The sequence below is a fragment of the Hipposideros armiger genome, unplaced genomic scaffold, assembly GCF_001890085.2.
Source record: "Hipposideros armiger isolate ML-2016 unplaced genomic scaffold, ASM189008v1 scaffold_38, whole genome shotgun sequence".
NCBI lineage: Eukaryota > Metazoa > Chordata > Mammalia > Chiroptera > Hipposideridae > Hipposideros > Hipposideros armiger.
The window spans coordinates 2,363,523-2,382,959 of NW_017731388.1; the positions used below are offsets into that span (position 1 = coordinate 2,363,523).

The 19,437-nt window shown below is 46.3% G+C and overlaps 1 protein-coding gene across 1 annotated transcript in view; it reads right to left on the reverse strand.

Annotated features, from left to right (window-relative positions):
* Positions 1 to 2,738: 2,738 nt before the first annotated feature.
* The window catches only part of LOC109380545 (SH3 and cysteine-rich domain-containing protein 2-like), a 76,207-nt gene continuing 59,508 nt past the window's right edge, over positions 2,739 to 19,437 (reverse strand). The window contains exon 4 of the mRNA XM_019638198.1: positions 2,739 to 2,837. Coding sequence (XP_019493743.1) covers positions 2,739 to 2,837 — 99 coding nt within the window. The remainder of the gene's footprint in view (positions 2,838 to 19,437) is intronic.

Below are 19,437 nucleotides of genomic sequence, written 5' to 3' on the forward strand. Positions count from 1 at the left end.
CCTAGCAAAAACAAAACAAAAAAAAAGGTCAGGAGGGGGAGTGAGGGAGGACAGATGAATCAAAACAGCAAGAAGTTGATGGTTGTTGAAGTGGGGGATGGGTACAAAGGAGTTCCATATACTATCTTTGCTACTTCTATGTGTTTCAAATCTACCACAATTAAGAATTGACCAACAAAAGAGAGAGAGAGAGACAGAGAGAGAGAAGAGGTTCAGCTGATCCATGTTTCCTAAAGTGTGGTATACAAGAGGATTTTAGTTGGAAAACATTTTTATTGTAATATTTTTGTATTTAGGAAGGAGTTAAGAATACATCATTGTAAGGGCCGGCCAAGTGGCTCAGTTGGTTAAGAGCTCGCTCAAGAGTGAGCTCTGAGCAGCAGGGTAAGAATACATCATTGTAGATTAAGCCCATAAACTCTATCATTAGAATGAGTACAAGGTTAAAAAAGCAAGTCATTTTTTTTAAACTGAAGTAATAGTGTAGGATGGTGATGACTGATATGGCAAAATGAGCAAGGAGAAGACGCCTGACAGCAGTAGGGAAACGGCAAGCTCACCCCCCCCCGCGTGGAAGCTGACACACTGTCTGTCCCACAGCTGGAGTCATTCACCGGCTGCCCAAACCCTCATCTGCATCCTGAATATGCAGGAGTGCAGCCACCCTGAGGCATCAGCCACCAAGGATGGGCCGGGCCAAGGCGGGTGAATAGCTGGGACGGCGAGGGATGGTGGTGAGATATAACGGTGGCTGCTGGTGCTTATGAAGGACGGCTCTGGCCCAGCTCTGTGCTTCCATTGTCTCCAATCCCACACCGCCCTCCAAGGCAGACATTGTCATGCCCATTTTACAGATGGGAAAACCGACTCAGAGAGGAAAAGTGACTTCTCAAGGCCCCAAGGCCAGTGGGTGACAGACAAGAGTCAGGATTTGAACCCACATCTCTCTGACACCCAAACCAGCTTGAAGGCAGGCAGATAACCAGCCCAGCAAGAGCATACGGCCCAGAAGAGAGCTGAAGCGTTGAAAGAGGTGGAAAGAAAGACAAGAACAATATGATCTGTGGGAAGGAGAGGAAGGAGAAGGCGGGGAGGGCCTGGGCGCACAACAAGTTTGGGGTGCCTGGACAGTTGTTACCAAAAGTGGCAGAAAGGGAAAGACTGCAGCAAGCTGAATGGAGGTTAGACCGCTAGGGGACCTGGAAGGTAGAAATGGAAGGCTGTGGGCCTTGGTCAACGTTTCAAAGTATCACCATTCTGAGCTTTGGGCTGGAATCATACCAACTCGGTATAGGGAATGAAAGTTATTCCATGCCTCCCGAAAGTTCTGGTTGGTAGTCAAATGTGTTTAATACAAATGGGGAGACGAGTGTAATTTCTCAAAATGTGAGGTTCATGGGGGAAATATTATTAAAAGAATCCTTTCACTGTCCATCAGAGCCTGAAATAGGCCTCAAGAGAAAGGGGGTTAGGGCAGTGACCTGGAGAGGGCTGCCTGCTTGCCCAGGTTTCTAATTTTGGACATCTAGAAAAAGGGGGGGCAATGATAAGGGACTCAAACCTTCCTCTACAAAGCTCTCAGCACCCTGGAGAGCCCCACCCATTTTCCTGGAGCCGAGAGACCCCAGGGAAGCCCAGGTCCCTAAGCAAGTCTTTCTTCCCATTCTTGCATCTTCTCTCAGGACCAGGGTCCTGTGATGAGGACCAGGGTTAAGGGAACTGAATGCTGCTTGGGAAAGGGAGGGGGTTAGAAGGGGTGTTGGAACTTGAGCAGCACAGAGGTTCTGGCTCCACCCATTCATTAGCTGTGTGAGGTTGGGCAAGTAGCTTGACCTCTCTGAGGCTCAGGTTCCTCTCCTCACCACCTCCCCTCCCTGCCCATGCTAAAACTGGAATAATAATAATAATAATAATAATAGCAACTTCCTCACAGGGCTGTTTTGAGAACTCATTAACATGATCCATGTAATGCACTTTAGCATGGAAGCTGGTGCCTAATTGCTTAATAAATAGTAACCACTATTATTATTATTATTATTATTATTATTAACTATCCTATCTGAGATCCATCTTGGCATTCAAGGCTCTGATGAGACTGGATCAAGGAAGCTGCAGGGTGGGCAGCAGCCAGCCGGACAAAGGAGGCCAGGAGGCTGAGAGGGGTGAGTGGCAGCAGCCCAACCTCGTCCTCTCCAGGAATGCAGGGCCGGCGGCTGGGGGGTGGGGGGCGAGGGGAGATGCCTCGCCGCTGAGGTCAGGCCCTATTCAGAGCTGGCAGGGTGTTTATCATCCTTACGAGTGAGGGGAGGTGGGGGAGGTGGGGAAGGAGGGAGATGGGGCGGGGGAGGAGAAGCAGCTGCAGAGAGCAGTGGGAGGACTGCCTGTAGGGCAGGAACCCACTCCTGTGCTGAGGTCCTGGGAGACCCCGCCAACCCTCCACTAACCCTCAGTGAGTAGGGGGAAGGAGTGCCAGCTTTGCACAAAGGAGACCCCCACTCATTGCCCTAGCCAGGAACAGAACGCTGTGCACCATTGCCAAAGCTCTTCACAGCAGCCCAGCAAGCTAGACATTATTTTCATTATCCCTAGCTTACAGATGAGGAAACCGAGGCTGGAGCTGGTCAAGTTCATTACCAAGGATGTTCACTGACACCAGTCCCATCTCCTGCATCTTGTCACCGCCAGAGGCTGGGCTCACAGAGGTGGATGCAGGGGTGGCGTGAGAACAGACGTGGTCTTCAGGGGGCATAGCTGGCCAGTGCCGTTTTTCCCCAGGTCAGTGCAAGGCAGGCTAGGACTCCAGGATTCTCCCAGCAGCTCAGCTCATCTTCCTGCCCCTACAGACACATATCACCAGTGCAGGAAAGCTTGGTCCTCTCCTTGCCACACACAGCCACGCCTATTCTTGAGATCCCAGTCAAGGGCTCCCAGCTGCTCCTTCCATCCCGAGGGGCCCCCTCCCTGGCTCCCTAGCAGCAGAAGGCACCCCCTCAGAACTGACCCAACTCCCTCCAGCTGTGGTTTCAACCTGTTTCCTCCGAGATTGTCCTCCACAAGAACAAGAAAATAATCTGGTTACCCCCAGTGATTATATCTGGTACCCACTCCTCTACTGAAGGTAGAACCACCTGGGGCCTCAGTTTACCCACACAGAAAGGAAGAGGACAGGTGACACACAGGGAGGAGGGAGGAATGCCAAGACCCTCTCAGCAGGGAAGATCTTTGGGGATATCTCTGAGGTTTTCCTCTTGCATTGAAGGCCCCTTACTCCCTAGTTTCCACATCTTCTCCAACTCTAGGAAAGCAGGGCCTCTCACCTCCGTACTCCCAGCAGCCTCAAGAACTTCAGGAACCCTGCCCAGTTAGAGAGCTTTGCTCAGCAGCTGTGACCCCCTTGCAGGGCTGTGGCAGGTGGATAACTGGGATGCAGTGATAATGGTGAATAAAACAAAGAGATCTTTTGGACTGTTTTATGCTTTGATGGAATGAAAAGGATGAAATCAGTCCCAAAATGTCTCCTGCATCCTGCATCTCCAATTATTCTCCACCTGACCTTCCTCTCTCTCTCTCTCTCTCTCTCTCTCTCTCTCTCTCTCTCACACACACACACACACACACACACACACACACACACACAGAGGCAGGTACACATGCGCCCATAGCCACAATTCCCGCCTGGGCTCTGTGGTTAACCCACTTTGGTCTCTGATTACCCTCTTCCAAACTGATCAGATCAGAGGGAGGAACTGCTGCTGCTAACACCACCTTCTGGGAGGGGCACCCCAGCTGTGTCCCCAAAGTTTGGCAGCAAGTCCTGGTAGGTACCAGAAGCCAAACCCTGTGGAGAGGGTGTTCCCACTCAGGCTTCCAGGGCAGACACTTAAAATCCTTCTGATTCTCCCTACCCGCCCCAGAACAATAATGATTCTCCCACCTTACAGGTGAAAGGGCCGATTTGCCCACGCTCTCAGAGAGGGTAGGAATCGAAGGTCAAATCTGGAAACTAAGGAGGCCTGGGTGAGAATGGCACACTTCCATCCTGAATAGGCCTGCGGGGACCCCCGTTTTCTCCATCCACCCACCCATGTTGACATGTGGAAAGCTAAAGGAGTTTCATGCTTCTGATAGAATGCATGGTGGGTGTAAGGGTTAGTTTTCTGTGTCAACCTGGCAAGACTACTGTGCCCACGACTTAATCAAACACTAATCTAAGTGTTGCATGAAGGTATTTTGTAGATGTGGTTAATATCTACAATCGGTTGACCTTAAAGTAAATTACTCTCCATAATGTGGGTGGGCCTCATCCAGTCAGTTGAAGAGCAAAAAACTGAGGTTTCCTGAAGTAGAAATTCTGCCTCAAGGCTGCAACATCAACTCCTATCTGAGTTGCCAGTCTGCCAGCCTCCCCTAAAGATTTCAGACTTGCCTGTCCCCTATTGGTTGTGTTTCTCTGGAGAACCCTAATAAGGAGTAAAGAAAAGAGGTCAAAAGCCATAGATCCTACCAACTTAAAGAAACTCCCTCCCAATGGCCATAGCTGAGTCATTCTGATCCAATAAAAATAATGATAACATTGGATTATAACCTATAAAATAAGGTACATATCCAGGTTCCACAGTGACATAAACAAAAAATTGAATAAACAAATGGGGAATAAGGAACAATTCTGTACAGAATTCCAATTAATAAATGTAGAAGGAATGATAGAAATAGAAAATCAAATAAACCCAAATTCAAAAGAACTAATCAGTACTCTTCAGGAGTGCCAACGTCACGAGAAACAAACAAAAAAAAAAGGTTGTAAGGGAAACACTGGCCCAATTCTACTAAGATCTGTAGATTAGTTAATAGCATCAGATCAATGTCAATTTCCTGGTTACAATAACTGTGCAATGGTTCTGTAAGATATCAACTTCAGGGGAAACCGAACAAAGGGTACATGAAAACTATTTTGTCATTTTTACATACTTTCTGTAAGTCTAACATCATTTCAAAATTTTAAAAAAAAGAATTTAAGTGGGGCCTAAAGAAGACATAGATTAAGGGGGTCAGAATGAGAGCCAGAGGACAGGTAAAGAATTAAGTCCTTATAAGAAAAGAGGAATTCAGCCTGGGAAGGCCCCCAGATGCATCAGGGAATCAGACCAGACAAGGACTGCTCAGACGAAGGAGGCAGAAGAGGAAGAAAGCGGCCTTCTCTGGAGTATAGTAAACAGTCCTGGCCTGGGGACAAGGTGACACAGATGGAATACACAGGTATTCCAGCTCTGGGACCATCACCTGGAGACAGCCAGATTCAGCATTCAGTGATAATAATAACCATGATGTCACCACCACAACCACAGCTGTCACAAATCACTGGCTACCATGCACCAGGAGCTGGCAGCACTCTCCATGTCTAGCTAATTTAATCCTCACCACAACCCTGCAGGAAGGTCTTTATGACCCCAGTTTATAGATGAGGAAATTGAGAATCAGGGCATTTCAGAAAATGGTCCAAGATCACTCAGCTGTAAGCAGGGGAAGCAGGAAACAAATCCAGTTCTGACTCCTGAGCTCCCAAATCTTAGAATGAAAGAAACCCTGACTGCCCCCAACCTCCCTCCCCATAGCGCAAGATGGCTGCTGAGAGCTCCCCATCTCACAAGACACCCTGGTCCATTAAGGACTATTCCAATTGCCTTTCCTGGGGGTTCAGAGGGGCTTAGGAATGCAGAACTTCCTCCACACAAGCCAACTGCAACCTCAGTCCTGGCACCCCATTCACAGGGGAGCAATGATGATAATTGCTGGTATTTATTGGTCTAAGCACTTTATATGTATTCACTCATTTAATTCTCACAATAACCTTATGAGGCAGGGACTCTTTATGATTCTTACAGATCAGAAACCCAAGTCACAAAGAGGCTAAGCAATTTGCCTGATTACAGAGAGAGAGTGAATGTTGAAGAAGAAACGCCAGACATGGGATCGGGTCTACAGCTACACCACCTCCAGGTCAGATGCTCCCCAGAGGCTCTGCCAGAACCTGAGTTCAATTCCTGGGTCCAGGTTCCATGACCTTCCTGGCTGTGTGAGCACATTGCTCAACCATCTCAGCCCGTTTCCTCCTCTGTGCCCTAAGGGATTACATTAATGCTTACCTTTTCAAGTTGTTGTAAGGGTTAGATTAAAGGGGTCCTGTCTGTGCAAGGATAGAGGATCTTTGTACACCAGGCACTAATGGTAGAATTCAAGCCAGTGTAATTTTCCAAGTGCAGGAGAGGCACTGGAGTTTTTCTGCTGCTCTTACAATCACGTATGACCCACGAGTGACCTTCCTCCCCTGCTTCCTGAACAGAACCCGGATTGAACCCAGACACCTCTGGACACCCTCGCTTGGGTGCCCTGGCCCAGCAGGCGGAAACAGGCCAGGGGGTTAATCTGTGACTTGCTCTGTGCTTCGCTCTGCCCCAGGACACACACACCCCTCTCCTCCTAATGGTCCCCCACTAACATCCCACCCCGCCTGCTGGCTGCAGGGGACAATTGGCCAAGTCACTCATCAGCCAGGGGCCAGAACCCACAGACGGAGGGAGGGTGGCCTCATAGGTCCGCGAGTAACTGCAGGTGTAAGAATCAAAGGGGCTGGGGCGGGGGCACGGGTTAAGGGAATGTGGGCCATGGTCATTCTTGTGGAGCTGGCCAGGCCGCTGGCTGGTGGATTTCTGGGGCACTTCGCTGTCTGTTATCCTTGGGTCTCAGAATAATAGAATAAGAGTTATCACCTACTGAGAAAGAGCCAGTCGCATGCCAGGATTTTACCTACCTTTTCTCTAATCCTCACAGCAACCTTGCAATGTCACCATTTTTATACCCATGAGGAAACCATATTTGGAGGTTGAGTGACTTGTCCTATAACACAGCTCAGGTAAATGGCAAAGTCAAAATCCACCTGAGCCCAGAGCCAGAGGGGTTCCACCTCCACCAGGCCCCGTCTCAGGATATCCAGGCTCTGGAAATGGTTCTCAGTCAGTGGCTTGGGGGCTAAGGCTGAGTTGTGGCCTCCAGGAGCGAATGCTGGGTTCTCAGGCGGCACCTCAGGGCCCTCCCTCAGGACCAGCAGCTTCTCTCAGGCAAAGGCAGGTGCCCCAAGGGGCAGGGGGCTGCAAGTCCTAGCTGCCAGGTTCACCATGCCCCACGAGAGGGAAGCCCCCCTCTCCTCACTCCCCCTGCTTAGCTGACTCCAGCAGGCACCGAAGACCCCCAAGCTAAAAGCTAAAAGCAGCCAGGGAGGCTAGTGTGGGCCAGGGCTCAGGAGTCACCCCCTTCCCTCCCATGCCACTGACAGGGCTCCTGACCTGCACTGGCTCTCTGTCCTCCTTGCACCGCACACACCAGCCCCACCAGATCCCTCACACTCTTAGTGGGAAACCGCGGGCCTTTGTTCTCTCCCGCATATTTCACCACGTGTCCTCTTTCTACAGGACCCGGGACTTCCCTCTCCTTTCTCCCCCTCTGGCTCCATTTCTCCAGCTCCCATTTGCCCTTCTCTCCCTGCTCGGGGTTCCCACCCTCCTCCTTACTAACTCGTCCAATCTCTTAGATGAAGCAAACCACCCCTCCATGTGATGTTTACACAGCCCCAGAGTCAGAACCGCTGAAAAATATGAGAACTTTTGGAAGCTACATTCCAGGAAAATGAGAAGCCAGTCATAGCTCAGTGTCACTTTCTCCCCCAACCTTGCCCCCTTGCTGCAATAGGGAGCGGGTGTGTGTGTGTGTGTGTGTGTGTGTGTCTGCTTATGACACACTCCAAGCCTACTTATTAACTCCTGAAGGTCCTACACTCTACTACCTCAGAGACAACTTTAAAAAGATTGGGGGCAGGGGGAATGGTTGTTACAACTTCTTGCAAATCTTTATAAAGCAGAGAGAAAATGGCTTCCAACCCAAGACTTAGACGTCATCCTTGAGCCCCACCCCGGGGGAAGCAGACACCAGGGGAACAGAGGCCAGAGGAACCAGGGGCTTCCTGGGCCCCTGGACCCAGTGGAGTTGAGGACTTTCCAGGGGCAAACACATGTTACTCAGGTGCTGTCAGAGGACCATTGTATCAGAATCACTGAAAGTGTTAAATAATAATGCGAATGACTGGGGCCAAGCCCAGATCTACTGAACCAAAGTTGAGGGTAGCAGGGATATGCTTAATGGGCTCACCAGGTGAGGCTGAAACCCACTGACAGGTGATGCAAAGGAATGGTGACTCACGGCCATTCCCCTTAGAAATCAGAAAACAAGCCGCAGCTGCAGAAAGTAGAGCACCTAAAGTGCAACACAGCGGGGGCACCCCAGTCAGGACCCCCTCTCGTTTTGTCTGTTCTAATAAACTGTCCTCCATTACAAACTTTAAAAAATAATAAGTAAATAAATAAATAAATAAATAAATAAAGTGGAACACGGAAAGTCTCCTGCTATAGTGAGAACCCATCAGGCTTTGAAGCCAGGCACTCAAGACCTGAGCTGAAACCCCAAGTTCACTACCTACTAGCTGCAAGACTGGTGCAAAGCGTTTCACCTCAGTTTTCTCATTTGACAGTGCGGCCAATTACATCTGCTTTGCGTGTGGTTTTTCAAAAATTCAGTGGATGACTATCAAGTAGCCACCATGCAGAGGACTCAATAAACAGTGGCTATAAACAAAGCGATTACAGTAGAAAACGCTGTAAGAGAGAAAGTAGGTTCTTTGAAAAGGTCAACACAGTTGACAAACTTTTGCTAGACTGAACAAGAAAAAAAGAGAGAAGACGCAAAGTACTAAACTCAGAAATGAAAGAGGGGTCATTACTACTGACCTTACAGGAATTAAAAGAATTTTGAAAGAATACTATGAAGAATTGTATGTCAATAAATTAGATAACTAAGATGAAAAGGACAAATTCCTAAAAAGATACACACTACCAAAACGGACTCAAGAAGAAACAGAAAATCTGAATAGCTCTATGACAAATACAGAGATTGAATTAGCAGTAAAAAAAAAATACCCACAAACAAATGCCCAGGCCCAGATGGCTTCACCTGTGAATTCTACCAAACATTTAAAGAATCAACATCATTTCTTCACAAACTCTTCCAAAAAGTGGAAGAGAAGCAAAAACCCTCAACAAAATATTAGAACAGAACTCAGCAACATATAATAAGAAGAATTATATATCATGACCAAATGGGATTTATCCCAGGAAGGAAAGGTTGTTTTAACAACTAAAAATCAATTAATGTCAGTAAATAAGTATCAAGCATAAGATAAGAATTTCTGCTCTTACCACTTCTAGTCAACAATGTACTGGTGGTGCTAGCCAGGACAATTAGAGGTAAAAGAAATAAAAGGCATCCAGGTTGGAAAGGAAAAAGTAAAGCTATCTCTATTCACAGATGACATGATCTTGTATATAGAAAATCCTAAAGTATCCATTAAAAACTACTAGAATTAATAAATGAGTTTATCAAGGTTGCAGGATAAATTATCAAATACAAAAATCAATTGTATTTCTATACACTGGCAATGAACAATATAAAATGAAATTAAGAAAACAATTCCATTTAAAATAGCATCAAAAAGAATAAGATACAAATAAATTTAACAAAACAAAAGTGCAAAATTTATAGTACCCTGAAAGCTACAAAAAAGTGTTAAAATTAAAGATCTAAATAAATGGAAAAACATCTGATGCTCATGGGTCAGAGGACTCAATATTGTTAAAATGACAATATTCCCCAAACTCATCATCGGATTCAATACAACCCCCATTAGAACTCTAGCTGGCCACTCTGTAGAAATTAATAGGCTGATCCTAAAATTCATATGGAAACTCAAGGGGATGCAGAATAGCCAAAAAGTCTTGAAAAAGAAAAAAAGTTGGAAGACACATTTCCCAATTTCAAAACTTACTACAAAGCAACAATAATTAAAATAGTGTGGTGTTGGTGTAAGGATAGACCTATATATCAATGGAATAGAATTAAGAATCCAGAGAGAAACCCTCACATCTATGGTCAATTGATTTTTGACAAGATTGCCAAGATCATACAGTGGAGAAAGAATAGTCCTTTCAACAAATGGCTCTGGGACAATTGGATAGGCACATGCAAAAGAATGCAGTTGAATCCTTACCTCCTATCATACATAAGAATTAACTCAAAACGGATGAAAGACGTAATTGTAAGAGCCAAAACTATAAAAGTCTTAGAAGAAAGCATAGGGGTACCTTGAATTTGGCAATGGAGTCTGCAAAAGCAGAAATCATAAAAGAAAAACTAGATAAATTTCACTTGGTCAAAATTTTAAAACTTTTGTGCTACAAAGTGAAAAGACAACCCACAGAATGGGAAAATAACATCTCAAATCATATATCTGATAAAGGACTTGTATCCTCAACAGTTAAAAAGTTTTAAAACTCAACAGTAAAAAGGCAACCTAATTTTTTAAATGGGCAAAGAATCTGAATAGAAATTTCTCCAAAAAAGATATACAAGTGAACAGTAAGTACATGAAAAGCTGCTCAACATCATTAGCCATCGGGCAAATCAAATCAAAAACCACAATGAGATACCACTTCATAGCTATAATCAAAAAGTCAGACAAGTGTTGAGGAGGATGTGGAGAAATCAGAACCTTCATACATTGCTGGTGAGAATGTAAAGTGGTACAGCTACCGTATTTCCCCATGTATAAGACGCTCCCATGTAGAAGGCACACCTTAATTTGGGGGCCTGAAATTTGAAAAATATATTACATAAAGTTATTGAACTCAAGTTTTATTCAACATAAAATTCATACAACTCCTCATCACTTGTGGGAAATGCAAGTAAAAAATCTACAACCACTGCATAAGACACACCCAGTTTTCAGACCCCGAATTTTTTGGAAAAGGGTGCGTCTTATATATGGGGAAATACGGTATGTTATGGGTTGAATTGTGTCACCCAGAAAAGATATGTCAAAGTCCTAATCCCCAGTACCTCAGAATGTAACCTTATTAGGAAGTAGAGGTAATCAAATTAAAATGAGGTCATGATGGTAGACCTTAATCCAATATGACAGGTGTCCTTATAAAAATTTGGAGACACAAGGACAGACAGACACAGAGGGAAGATGATGTAAAAATACACAGGGAAAATAAAGACAGAGAATTGCAATGATCCATCTTTAACCCAAGAAACTCCAAGGATTTCCAGCAAACCACCAGAAGCTAGCAAGAGGCAAGGAAGGACTCCCCTAGTTTTTAGAGGAGCATGACCTGCCCACACCTTGATTGGAATTTTTAGCCTCCGGAATAGTGAGATAATAAATTTGTATTATTTTAAGTCACCCAGATCGTGGTACTTTGTTACAGCAGACCTAGAAAACTAACATAAGCTACACTGGAAAACAGTTTGGCATTTCCTCAAAAAGGTAAACATCAAGTTACCATATGACCCAGCAATTCCACTTCTAGGTATATATACCCAAGAGAAGCAAAAACATATGGCCACACAAAAACTTGTACATGAATATCCATGGCAGCATTATTCATATTAACCAAAAGATGGACACAACTCAAATGTCCATCAACGGATGAATGGATAAACAAAACGTGGCATACTCATGCAGTGGAATATTAGCCATAAAAAGGCTGTACCTTGAAAACATCATGCTAAGTGAAAGAAGCCAGTCATAAACACCATACATTCTGTTATTCCATTTACATGAAATCTCCAGAATAAGGAACTATGCAGAGACAGGGAAGTGTGCGTAGGGCGTAGAAGGGGTAGGGGAAGGACTGGAGGGACTGAGGAGTGATAGCTATAGTGGAAAGGATTTCCTTTCAAGGTGATGAAAGTATTCTAGTATTGATTGGTGATGGTTGTGCAACACTGAATATACAAAAAAAATTATTGAATTGTACATTTTAAATGGGTGAGTTGAATGGTATGTGGATTATACCTCAACAAGTTGTTACCAAAAAAAAAAAAGAGTAAGAGCGGCCCTTAGCCCCACAAAGCACTGACGCACTTGTGGGTGCTCGGTGCTGACCAAGACAGAAAGGACAGAGATGGTCTTCAGAAGTGGTAGAGCAGCATTTCTCAGATGTGGCTGCAAAGCAGATTCATCTGGGAAGATTTCATTTAAATCAACTTTATTGAGATATAACATATATACAACTCATGCATCCCTTTTAAGCACATAGTCCAAGGAGCTTGACAAATGTTAAAACATGCATAACCACCACCACAATTAAGATAAAGAACATTTCTCTCACCCAAAAAAAAGTTCCCTCACCTCCTTTTGCAGTCAGTCTTCCCACCACCCCCAGTCCCAGGAAACTCCTAGTCTGCGTTCTGTCATGATAGTTTTGCCTTGTTGAGAATTTCATAAAAATGGAATCATCTAGTACATCTTCTTTTGCAACTGGCTTCTTTCACTCAGCACAGTGTTTCTGAGATTCATCCAGGTGCTGTGCCTGACAAGTCCATTTCTTTTTATTGCCGAGTGGTATTCCACTGGACCATTATATCAGAATTTGTCCATCCCCCTATTATGGAATATTTCAGTTTCTCCAGTTTGGGCTACTATGAATAAAGCTGCTATGACTATTTATGTACAAGTTTGTTTGTTTGTTTGTTTGTTTGTTTGTTTGTTTGTTTGTTTGTTTATGTACACATTTCTATTTCTCTTGGGTAGACACCTAGGAATGGAATGGCTGGGTCACATGACAAGTGTACATGTAACTTTTACAGAAAGGTCAGGCTATTGTCCAGAAAGATACACAGGGAAAATATCATGTGAAGACAGAGAATTGCAGTGATCCATCTTTAACCCAAAAGACTCCAAGGATTTCCAGCAAACCACCAGAAGTTAGCAAGAGGCAAGGAAGGACTCCCCTATTTTTCAGAGGAGCATGACCTGTCCACACCTTGATTTGTTTGATGTTTTCCGGAATGGTTCTGCCATTTGACACTCCCATCACTGATTGCCACTTCTTAAAATCCCAATGCCTGGGTCATGCCCCAAACCAATGAAATCAGAATCTCTGGGGAATAGGACCCGGACATCAGTATTTTTAAATCACCCAGGTGATTCTAATGTACAGACCAGGTCAGAAACGCTGCTGCCGGTCTCAGGTGCCCTGAGGCAAGCAAACAAGCAAAAGACACATTATATTCACCTGCACAATTTCCTCACTCTTCCTTGATAAAGGAGAGAGAAGAGAAGCAAAACATAGTAAGTTTCCAGCCTGGACACCAGTGCCTCAGCAAGTTTTGTTGGTCTCACAAATTCTCCCCACCTTTTATAAGTTAGGAGAAGGCAGGAGGAATGCAAAATAGTAAATATTAGCAACTTTTTGACCACTTAATTTTGCGCTTGGCATTGTAGTTGGGTTGTCATTCTCAGTGCTCACAAGGGTCCTACAAGATAAGTCCTACTATAATCACCCTATGTTACAGATGAGGAAACTGGGGCTCAGAGGGGTGAAGTACCTTGCCCAAGGTCACACAGCCAGTTATTGACACAGTCAGGATTTAAACTCAACATTCTGTCTCCAAGGCCAAAGAGCTTACACACTCCACTGGGCTCAGAGCAATTGACGGGTCCTGGGGCCATGAACCTCCCCCAACCCAACTATTCCTGGGAGCAGGAGCATATACAACAAGCCTCCAACACAACTGCAAAGGAAGGCTGCAGGTGTGTTTATGAGAGAGCAGGAAAGGTGATGTGTAATGTGACTGAAAGGTGGGGGTTAATTATGGGATTTCCTTTCCTTTCAAGCTTAAAGAATAGGATTTAAGCCCCTTTGGTTCAGGGGGGGAGACCTAGTCATTGCCGCAGCCTCCCTTCTCCCTTCACCTGGTGCTTAGGACAGGGAGGTACAAGGTCTGGGAGGAGAGTAGGTGAGAAATTGCTGCCCAGAGGCTGAGGGATGCCTGGCCAAAAATTCATGTCTGGTCCTTTCATTTAACTCTTACCTGACCCGGGATGGACAATTAGCATTTTGCTGGAAGGAGCTGCTTTTGTCAGCTGAGACTACTATTTCAAAACAAGGGGCAAATCAGGAGTTAAAAAAGCATTTCTCAAAAACGTATCTGGGGACTAGAGGAAAGTGTGGGCTACGCAGGTAAACTCTCTGTATTACCTTTGCAACTTTTCTGTAAATCAACTCTAAAATTAAAAATCTCCTTAAAATCATAAATCCATGAATAAATAAACTGTACATGGAGGTTGTGGAATCATAGTGGGTGCGTGAGGAGAAAAACCAAAGAGAAGAAAATCTGCTGTGTATATACACACTGTGCGTGTGCTAAAATACAAGTGGAAGGCAAATCCAGGACCATTCACTTTAAATCCCCAACAGGAGAGAAACAATTGGGGCCAGATAAGAACCCCTATGTGACACAAGGGTGGGGACTAAGGGAGGCTTAGAATTTGCTTCCTTCAGAGATTTAGGAGGAGAGCTGGGGACCAGGGTTTCCATGAACTATGGTGAGTGTCCAGTGCCTGAACTGGCCCCTTCTCTCTATTCATCTCTGTTTCTCTTGCTCGCTCTCATCCTCATTACCTTCTCACCTGCTCCCCACCCACTTATCCCAGGGCAGTGCCAGAATCATGCAAAAGGCCACTGTGCCCAGATGCCCTCAGCCAACGTGGCTACCCTCCCTGGACCTCAATTGCAGATCTATAAAATGGGGTTACCATGAGCCCTGCCCACCTCACAGAACTGAGAAGAGCAGCGGGAACCTTTTGTGTATTACAAAGTTCTGTGTAGACAAGGGTGATTCAATATTTAGAGCAGGTCTGTTCGTAATAGCCCAAAACTAGAAATAGCCCAAATGGCAATCAACAGTGGAATGGGTAAATACATTGTGGTTGAGTCAACCCAGGGAATACAACATAGCAATAAAAAAGAATGAACCATTGCAACCCGCAGGAACACAGATGAGCCTCCAGGACATAATGTCGAGTGAAACAAGCCAGACGCAAGAGTAAACATGTTGTATGATTCAATTTATATGAAATTCAAATACAGGTAAAATTAATCTCTGATGGTACAAGTAAGAATAGCAGTTACCTTTGGGGGATATGGATTGGAGGGGAGCATATGAGCTGCTTCTGGGGTGCTGGAAATGTCCTAGATTTTCATCTGGTTCATATACATACCAATGTATCAATTTGTTTACTTGACAGTATGTGAGTTATACCCCAACTAGAAAATGGTTTCACTGTTCCTTCTTTCCTGCAGCTCTCATTTGCCCCCTGCCCAGCCGCTCCCTAAATAGGAACCTCTTGTTTCTCAGCATTCCTTTATTCCCCTTTTTTCCTCCTTCATTGGAACCCCTACTATGGGCCAGACACTGTTCTAGAAGCTGAGGATGCACTATACCTCAGTGCCCTTATTTGTGTAATAACCATATATGTAACATCTACTCTGAGCTGAGAACGGAGGCCCCTCCTCTACCAGCACTGAGCATTTTCTCTCAAGCACGTCCAAGTGGCAAGGAACCGGGCACAGAATATCTGGGCTCCTTTCCAGTCCTCGCCTGTGGTTCCAAAAAGGAGAAAGGTGCCTAGTATATGCCAATGTGCAATTCATCCTCTACAGCCTAGCTCACACAGCTGGAGGGCAGCAGGGGTAGAGTTTAAATCCAGCTATGCCTGATTCCCACTCCTGCGGCCTCCCAGGAGCCAGGTCAGCATAGCCCTCTTGCTGGGCATCTACGGGCGTCAGCCTCCAAGATGGCACCCATTGATTCTTGCCTCCAGCTATGTATGTCCTCGTACGGGCCCCTCCCACTCTCAGTGGGGATGAGCTGTGTAACCAATAGGATACTGTGGAAGTAACAGTTTGTCTTCCAAGGCTAGTATATAGAAGAGATTGTGGCTTCCGCCTTGCTCTTTCTTGAATCACCCACTCTGAGGAAGCCAGCTGCCATGTCATGAGGACCCTCAAGCAGCCCTATGGAGACGTCCATGTGTCAAGAAGCTGAGACCTCCTGAAAACAGCCAGCCCCGACTTGCCAGCCACATGAATGAACCACTCTGAAAGCAGGTCCTCCAGCCCCAGTCAGGCTTTCAGATGACTGCAGCCCAGCTGACATCTTGACTGCTACTCCTTGAGAGACTCCAGGCCAGAAACCCCAGCTAAGCCACTCCTAAATTTCTGACCCACAGGAATTGTATGAGATAATAAATGTCTGTTGCTGCTTTAAGTTATTAAATTTGGGGGTACTTTGTTACATTGTATTGTTACACATAAATAATACAGCCCCTCTCTGAGTGATGGGTTCATGCTGCAAGAATAGTCTGGAAGGCGGGAAATGAAGACATCCAGAACCAGCCACTTGCTGGAGGGGTGTCCAGAGTGGAATGAATTTAAGCGGACAGGAGAGGAATCAACCTCCGCAAGAAATCCCCAGTGTGTGGGAGAACTGTGAAATAAGAGACCAAGCAAAGCAGAAATCCTGGCACCTTCTTCCTAGAAATTTCTCACACACTTCATCTATCTCAGTACAGTAAATGGAACCACGTGCACCCAGTTATGAGGGCCAAGAACCTAGGAGTCATCCTTGAGCCCATTCTCTTTCTCACACCCAACATCCCATCCATCAGCCAGGCTCTGGGCTCTACCCCAGAATGCATCCCAGACCTGGCCCCTTCTCACAGTCTTTCCTGCAAGTGCCATGGACTAATCCACCAGCCTCTCTCACCTGGGCCACATCAGTGGCATCTTGGCCCATCTCCCACTCCCTCCTCAAGGCCAGAGTGGCTTTCTCAAAGTGGAGATCAGATCATGTCTTTCATGCTCAAAAACCCTCCAGGGCTCACTACTCTCCACCATGCGGCCTTCTTTCAAGCCTGAAAAGCTCGTATCACCTCAGGGCCTTTGCATTCGCTCTTTTCATCTCTCAGATCATCAAGGAACATCAGTTGGGTCTCATCTTACACAATACTTCCTCTGAGAAGTTTTCCTAGGCCACCAGAGCCTAATCCCTCTCTCACCCACTGCTCTAACTCATTTCCTTACATGACTTATTTGCCAATACGTTGTCTGTCTCCCCGATTAGAATGTCAGCCCCATGAGGGCAAAGGCCTTATCTATCTTGCGCACCTAGAACAGTGTCTGGCACATGTTAAATGCTCAGTAACCATTTGTTAAATGAGTTCCGTGTTGAGGTAGGGGGATGGATGAGAGGACCTCCAAGTTGACCTGGTTATAACACCCGGAGGACAGAGCTCTACTGTGTGCTCTGGGGCTCATGCTGCCCTTCCCAGCAAGAGGAAAAGGCAGGGCAACAGTAAGAGCTGCTGTGGTTTACGGGGAGACTTGCCAGCTGGGTGGGGTTCACACCACCAGTGGGTCCCATTTCCTACAAAGGAAAATCCTATAGCAAACCCCATCTGTCCATCCAGCCACGGCCCTGCCAGTCCACCTCTCCCTCTCGTGGTTGGCCTTGACTGAGTAGAGCAGGGCTGCTGCAGCCTGGTGTATCCTGAGCCCCCAGCACATGCCAGAATTGGCAGGCAGGCACACCCCCAGAAGTCAACTTTAGCACCCCTCTGTTTCCACACAGGAGGCAGCTATACAAAAGGCCACCTTCTGTCACACTGCTCTGAGTCTCTGGGTCCCCCCCATTGGCCCTCAGACCCTTCGCTGCGAGAACATTTATCCACTTATTCTCTCTAACAGTATCTGCTGCTGCAGGAGAAGGAAGGCAAAGGGGGAGGGACAGGTGAGGATCAAGAAATGTCTGCTGGTAGGCAAGAAGGAGGGATAGTTAAGAGGAAGCACAAAGGCCCAGAAACAGAAATAAGTGAGGAATTGCACTGTGAGGCGTTAGGAAAGTCATTCAACCTTTGGGTGCCTTGGCTTCCTTATTTGTAAAACAACAGGATTTTTCGGCCTATTTTATGCTCTGATGGAATTAAAAGAATAAAATCAGATAATGTGCTGAAGTGCTTTCTAAGGCCTGGGGCACTGTACAAATGTTCGTTGTTATTAAAAGAAAGATACAGGTGCAGGAAGGAAGATTGGGACGGGGTGGAGTGGGGAGAAGCAAGAACACTGGAAGGTTCTGGGGTTAAGGATGGAAAAAGTCTGCTCTGGATGAAGAGAACAAGGAGGCAGATGGAGGGAAACGCAGAAACTCACTCTCAACCTGGAGAAGAAAAGGCTGAGGGAGTCAGAAAGGTGGAAGACAAGGAAAGGGCAGAAACAGTACAGATGTGCCCACTGTGAACCAGGCCCTTTTCACCTCCGCTAGGAGAGCACTCCAACCCGGAGTTTACAGGTGGAGAGATGCCCCCTGCAAGGCTGTGTATGTTGCTTGAGCAAGGTCACCCAGGAGCAAATGGATTCACTCGCTGACCTGCCTGTTCCATCAGCATCCTTCTACGAGGTAACACTTGGCCCTCGGAGCTACCAATTGGTAACAATCAATTGCTATGTTTCTGAGCACCTACCATGTGTCAGTCACTGTGCTGGGCACTTCCCACACATTATCCCAACTCATCCTCATAACAACCTTTTCTTATTCCCATATCCTTGAGGATAAAAAGGAGGCTCAGAGAGGTGACACGACTTGCCCAAGGCCACCCAGCTAATGAGCAGTAGAGCATGAGAGGCACCAGAACCTGGGCCTCAACTGTTTAGTGCTCCTTTCGGAAGCATCCTCCCTCCTCTTTGCATTCACTGAACTCCTTCCTGGAAAGATCAAGTGTTAACAGCAAAAATAGGGGTGAGAGGGCAGGAGGGATATAAGCAATAATAGGCACAGTGCAGAGATTGGCTGCATATGAGAGGTTAAAGCCAAGCATTTCCACCTCCAGAGAGTTAAGCCCATCTGACAGAATAATTTCCTTCCCAAATAATCCTTCATAATCCATCCCCCTCTTACTTCCACAAGCCACCACCAGCTGACCCATCATTCCTCTGTCCTGGCCTCAAAGGATGCAGCAGGGGTCCAGCCAGCCTGGCCAACCAGGACCCAGCAATCCCTCGGGTCTTCTTGCCTCAGTTTTCCTCTCCCACCAAGACCAGCCAGGAAACACTGATGGGGAAACTGAGGACCAAAGTGGGACCTGGCCAATAAAGAGAGTAGGATGGCAGTTCAGGAGGTTCCAGGCCCAGCGTGACCTTGACCTGGGGCTCTTTAGCCCCTAATCCACACTTCCTCTACCTATCCCCTCTGACCTCAGGTCCTGTAACTGTGGCCCCATCCCTACTTTTTTCTAAACTGCACAAATCGGGCCAACCAGGGCTCTGTGCGGCCTGCAGGGTAATTGAACTGCATCCCCCTCCCCCTCTTTACCCCCACCCTGTTGAAAACTAAGGGAAATACCTTAAAAGGCCCCTCTCTCGGACCTCGGTCCCCGCCAGCCACCTCCAACAGACACCGAGACTTGGAGCCGCACTCCCCACCCCATCC